The 6,000-nt window shown below is 51.4% G+C and overlaps 2 protein-coding genes across 2 annotated transcripts in view; one reads left to right on the plus strand and one right to left on the minus strand.

Moving 5' to 3' along the window:
- The first annotated feature begins 1,626 nt into the window (after positions 1-1,626).
- SODALDRAFT_43557 (hypothetical protein) lies at positions 1,627-5,254 on the plus strand. The gene is made up of 4 exons (XM_028615369.1): positions 1,627-2,042; positions 2,112-3,759; positions 3,847-4,401; positions 4,455-5,254. Exons 1-4 carry the CDS (start codon positions 2,010-2,012, stop codon positions 4,976-4,978), a joined length of 2,760 nt encoding a protein of 919 aa, XP_028471433.1. The 5' UTR covers positions 1,627-2,009; the 3' UTR covers positions 4,979-5,254.
- A 406-nt stretch (positions 5,255-5,660) lies between these two features.
- SODALDRAFT_355850 (mannose-P-dolichol utilization defect 1 protein) overlaps positions 5,661-6,000 on the minus strand; it is a gene marked incomplete at both ends in the record, with an annotated part of 954 nt that continues 614 nt past the window's right edge. The window contains one exon of the mRNA XM_028613862.1: positions 5,661-5,936. Coding sequence (XP_028471434.1) covers positions 5,661-5,936 — 276 coding nt within the window. The remainder of the gene's footprint in view (positions 5,937-6,000) is intronic.

Consider the following 6,000-nt stretch of genomic DNA (forward strand, 5'->3'; position numbering starts at 1 on the left):
AACACAGTTCACTTAAAGCAAGCGCATGTCATTAGCCTTGCCATTTATACGGACTGTATCTTTCGATCCCCATGAGCTGCGTCGTAATGCTGTTACACCGACCCCAGGAGGTTTATTCCGACTGCTCGAGTTGGCGTCTAAGCTTGAATCGATGACGAGACGATAAGGTTGACTGAGACTTTTACCTCCCCCACTCTGTGCATATTCATGTAGCCTGATCTCCGTCGAAACTCGAATCATCCCTCCTTGAAAGACACCAGCCGGGAGGCATGTCTTTCGCATTGAGCTGACCGGAATCCCGAATCTGTATGAGTGGACACCGACTCGGATTGATTGCCTCTCGGACTATTAGGGACAATGTCTGAATCCGTTGGCCTTGTTCCTTCCAAAATACGAAGTCAATCCAAACTGCTTAAAGTCGACAACGTTGCTAATTCGTTTCAAACAGAACGGGACACCGGCTCCGTGTAAGCCCCCTAGGATGAGGCTACAATTTCGGAATATCTCACCTCCTAGATAGAGCTTCGGCATAATACCTGCTCAATTCACCTAGATTCACATTTGCATTTTGCGTCTCACGCGTAACTTGCAGGTGCCCTTCGTCTTCCGTGGGAGATGAAATGACAGGGGACTGGGATATGGACTGGAGGTGTGGGTGGAATAATGAGGCAATTCTTTTGGAATAACCAGTTTGTCCGTCGATATATTGTGCAGATCAAACCCGAGTGCTACTCAAGCCAGATGATATGTCGTTACTTAAGCCACTGTGCACGTCAGTTTGTCTGTGGCGAGAGACCGCAACGACAAAGGTGAAAGCGGTGGCTTGACTTCGACTTCGACTTCGACTTCAGCTTCAACTTTGGCCTTCGGGTTCCGAGGAGAAAGTATCCTGAAGAGGCGGCCGACACCACGAGCATGAGGACTTGCCGAATATCAGCATCTTCCACGTGCTGCAGCTGCGAATATCACGACCAAGATAGTCCCGGAGTATGCTCTCGGTTACCCAACCGATAGAAGTTAAGGAACCGAGGAACGTTCGAAAGACATTCGAAAGCAAAACAAGGTCGAACCTTAGGTAAACATGTTCCTATTCGTTCTGGGACTTGAGGACCTTGAAGAAGATGCGGACATGTCATCGCTGACTCCGTGCCTTCCTAGATCCAGCCCCGTGTAATCTTGGTCGTGCTTTCCTTCTTTCCCCGGACTACTTGCTAAGATCAGGACAGGCAGGCACACGGACATATTTCTCTACATCAGTGCCCGCACCTGCTCCTTCCAGCTAAAGTATACCTCAACTCCAAATCAGATATAGACTGGTATAGGGAAGGAGTGATGTGGGGAGGAGGACGGAAGGCTTCTAACTCCAGCATCGCCAATTCCTTTCCAACACATCCTCTTGACTGTTTCTATTTTCTTCATCACCATCAATTCCGCTTTTCTGGCTCGTTAGCTAACTCCTCCACGCGACAACCGGCCTATGTTCACCTCCATCTTTCTTTCTCAACTCCACTGGATCAACAGCAACTATGTTGACTGAGTTCACTCAGAGGCATCGACAAATTTGAACAGACTCTGGTTGCCTTGGTGCAGAATAGTCATCGTCTTGCCCTGTGGACCCCTTTCCAGCTTACCTTTTGGTTACTCATTTTCTCTTCAAACCACTTCTCTTCACATCCCTTTCCACCTATTCCCTCCTTCGCCCTCACATACCTCAGCTACCCTGTGCCCGGCTGTGAGGCATAACAAAGGAGACAAACCGGTTTCTTGTTTCTCGAAGCAATATCACCACAAGTGTGCCTGCTACGTTTTTCACAAAAATAGGGGGTCCTTTAACCATTGGCCCCGGAAATCGCGCGCTGGTATTACCAGGCGTTCTCTTGCTTCTTTATCACAACTGCGAAAAGTCATACCCCATCAGCCCACGGAGAGATTACAGCTCAGCGGTCCTCTAAGGTCACCGAAGCATCCTCCTACTTCTCCAAAGATTCTTCTGCACAATCATTCGTACAATGTCTGCGGACAGAAAGCAAGGAGGCTCCGAGGTAAGTCCACTGGTATTCTACTGTTCTAGTTACCACATAGCATGGGAGAAGTCTAACGACTCCGTCCAGTTTGAGAGAAACCGATCCATTACCCCGAACCGATCTCTCTTCGGCTCATTTGGCGAGGCACACCGTAAAATCACGAAGGGTGCGGATGCAGCATCTGAGCCCACGAGTACAGCTTTTGGGGACGAGGTTGTCCGCTCCGCTACCCATCGCCCTATCGCCACTTCAAGTCCTGATGAGCAAGCTGCCGACTACGACAAGCCAAGACCGGCCTCTCCGGTGACCTTCGTTCCTCATGGCTCTCCGAGACGCAAAGACTTTGTCGAAAAAGATCGAATGCACCTCGATTATTTTCCCCTCTCAACTCCCGATCCGCTGGCTGTCCATCTCCATCTCCTGGACGCTGACCGAATCGACGATGAAACCCAACCCTTCATAGTGAATAAACAACCGGCTGGCTCGTCCGTGTCTAAGCGAGCAGTGAACCTTCGACTTCCTCCGAAGCTGAAGTCGCATCATCAACATTACGACAACCTCGAGAAACCCAAGACAAGACTCATGCAGACTGGCCTGGCATATTCGCCGCAAGGAGAGGAGACGCTCCATGCAAAATTCATAAATCAGTCTAGCACCAACGGCCGAGATCGACCTGATTTGGATGAACCAGCGGGACTCGCAACATCTCGCGCTGATGGTTTAGCCTTGTCCAAGGAGGTTGAGACGTCAAGTCTTCATTCTGACCTTCTTTCCTCTCCTCCGGATAAATGTGCCGCGGAAACCGAAGGTAACGGAAACTTGGAAACAACTCGCACAGCTTCCCCCCCCACAGGTCATGGTGCTGCCACAGAACAGCAGGAAGAGCCCTTCGACCCCTTTGCTGTCTTCGACACCGACTCGGACCACTCGATCTCCGACGCACCCCAGGACCCCTTTGAAGATGACCGAAAGTATAGCTTCTTGCGTCCAGCTGCGGAGAAAGAGGTGTCTCGTGCGCTGCGGAATGCCAGTGATCTGAGCCATCCATTGTTTGCCCAAGTCATACGCTTGGAGGAGACTTACTCACCTAGTCCTCCTATTCCCTCGTTTGATCCCGCAAAATTTGCAGAGCGATTGCGGGAGGAGAAAGAACGGCAAAAGGAGATTGAGAGAAGGGAAAGTCAGCGGAAGGGACGTACTGAGCATTTCTACAAGAGCTCTGTGATCCAGTCGGCTTGGAAGACCCCTGATAACGGAATCAGAATTCCTACCTCACCGCCGCCTCCATCAAGCACTACCAGCTTGGCAAGAGCGTCAGGAAATCGGCCTTGCGGTGACCTAGACCGAAAGGATTACACAGCCACGCCTTTCTTCAACAACAAGTTTGGAGGCGCGACTGCAGGAGCACCCAGTGTCACCGAATCGGGCAATGACTGGGTAACTGTCTCCGATGAACAGAATGCTCCCACCAGAACACCCGCCAGAGCCCTTCTGGGAAAGCCCATGGGCAGAGTTGTCAGTGGGAGTAGCATTGCTAACTATTCTGACCATGTTTTTCCGCCTCTCAACCACCAGGAATCCGGTTATAGCTCCCAGCATCCGAACCTGGATGAGCGGGATGTTGCATGGTGGGAGAGCATCCCGTATTCCCAGTCAAGTAATCCCGGTGAGCTTGGGGAAGCAGCTCGTACTTGTCACAGTCAGTGGTCTGGGACCAGGCCTCCTTTCTCACAAGGTACGTTGCTTGTGTGCCCCATACCACCAAGCGCGCGTGCGATTGTATATACGCAAAGGTCCATTCTAATTCACATGTACCCGGCAGATGGCTTTGAGCGCAGTGCAGTCCATGGCCTTGGCATTTCACAAGTCAGAGGCTTCTTTAGCAACAGTAAGCGGGACGAAGTGTTTGATGACGATGAACGGATGGAGTTGCGGTCACTGCCAAAGCGCCAGGAAAGGAACAAGAACAAAGCAGCTGAAGATCAAAGTAACGCCCAATGCTACGGAAGCCCTCTCACTTGGACCGTCAGGGACCCATTGTCTTCGCCCCTGGCTCAGGATTGGGATGATCAGCGTGTAGTTGCTGAATCAGACCGTTTGTCGAGGAAGTATCCTAGCTTACCTTTCCCTCTGCTTCCCCTTAAAGAAGCTGCGCGCATTCAGGCCCACCGACGTGCTAGTGGGCTCGAGGATCAGACGGAGTCTGGCAGTTCGGTGACATACCATCCCATGACCCCTCGGCTTCGACAACCCAGCTCGACATTGCCGAGCCCACCGACGCCGTCCCTACACCGTGAAGCTATGCTTTATTCCCCTCCAGGGTCGACCTTGGCGCCTACGCCGCAGTCTCAGCAGCCACTACCGCGGCCTTGTCCGAGTAAGCGGCCGAATAGCACACAATGGAAGGAGGATCGTGCTGACACTTCACAGCGTACCTTCCAAGTCGTTCGAACGGGGTGGAGGAAAGCTATTGTGAAAATCCTTTTCTGAGTCTTAGCGAGCAGCGCCTGATTGCCCACACCTCGAGATTCGGCAGCGGTCACAGCTCTGACAGTACTCAGCGCGGCCGTTCTTCCATCTATAGACCCCGTCTGAACACGCGCAGTACCGTTCGCCGGTATCACGAAGATACAGACCCCGAGCTTGGGGCAATGGCGGCTCGATATCGTCTCTCAGGTCCACGCTCTTTCGGCACAATCTCGGACGCAGCCAGGTATCGACAGACCCTATTCTTCCTCTTGACTCTCTTAATCAACATCCCGCTTCCCGTATTTGGCATTACTGTCCTGTTTGGAAAGCTGGATTCTGGTATTTCTTGGTGGACTCATGGCGAGGTCCATGGCCTCGCTCCTCATCAGTTGGAGTGGGTGCGCATACAGCTTGTGGCAGAGGGCTCCATCTACCTGATGATGACCATCTTGCTGGTCGTGGTTTACGTCCAGCACCAGTCGTGAGTTCCTCCCACATTGGAATCGCTGTTTTCTTTCTTCTATATTGCCGGACCCTGGTGTTCTTGGTTCCTAAGCTAGTGAAGATGGACACTTGGAGCCCCCAATCTGTTGCACTGTAAGACGCATGTACAGCGAGTTCTGGTTTTCTTCCCAGAGAGGTTTCGGGCCATTGTCTTCTTCAAGGCTTTGGCGAAGCAGGTTGGGTTGTATAGATGTGTTATGTACCGTAAAAAAAAACTAAATAAATAAAAATGATAAAAATAAATAAAAATGACAAAAAGGAAAAAGAAGAAGAAGAAAAGGAGGTAGGCGAGGAGGGGCGGAAAACGGCAAGAAATGGCCTTGAATCAATGTGAGCTCCAGTCACCACGAAGGTCAATAAATCTCTGATGGCAGTGTTTAGCAATGCCCAGTGGACTTACGTGAAGATTTACGTGAAATTAAGAGGCCGCTGGTTCCTACAGAAGTGTAGATCACATTGAGGGCTTTGTCATCCTAATAATTAGAGAACATTGATTGGAACTAAGTGCCTAGCAAATATGGCTGACGCTTAAAAAGAATAGACCACGCCAATCTGCTTCCTATGCCTTGTTGTTTTCTTCTTTTTATATCATGTGTCCCCCCTTGTCTCTGCACGCTATTGCGACTCACTTCCGAGGAACTAAGTCTCTCCAGGCACTCCCGCCTAGGCGCGCCTCCGGGTCGAGGGCCCCTTCCGGGAAGGTGAAGGCGATGCCCCCGTGGAGGTCGTTGTCTTGACGGCATCGGCGTAGGAAGGGGGTTTCTCCTCGCGCTTCTTCTCGGACTTGGTGGAGGGCGCGTTCCAGTAGTAGAGCATCTGGGCGGCGAGAATGGCGTTGAGGATAAATCCGGCAACGTAGCCGTACAGGACAAGCTTGTCATCGACTTCCTGGATGGTGGTGAAGATGCGGGTGAGGGAGCCGAGGAGGTAGTTGAAGACCTGGGAACAAAATGACGTGGTGTTAGTCTAAGGGAACCATCGACAGTAGCAAAAGATGAAGGGG

The sequence above is a fragment of the Sodiomyces alkalinus genome (genome assembly GCF_003711515.1).
Source record: "Sodiomyces alkalinus F11 unplaced genomic scaffold SODALscaffold_1, whole genome shotgun sequence".
NCBI lineage: Eukaryota > Fungi > Ascomycota > Sordariomycetes > Glomerellales > Plectosphaerellaceae > Sodiomyces > Sodiomyces alkalinus.

Excerpts from the sequence above, each read along its gene's own strand:
- SODALDRAFT_43557 (XM_028615369.1), top strand. The coding sequence starts at position 2,010 with ATGTCTGCGGACAGAAAGCAAGGAGGCTCCGAG. Across the intron at positions 2,043-2,111 it reads GAAAGCAAGGAGGCTCCGAG|TTTGAGAGAAACCGATCCAT; the intron begins GTAAGTCCACTG and ends GACTCCGTCCAG. Across the intron at positions 3,760-3,846 it reads CAGGCCTCCTTTCTCACAAG|ATGGCTTTGAGCGCAGTGCA; the intron begins GTACGTTGCTTG and ends TGTACCCGGCAG.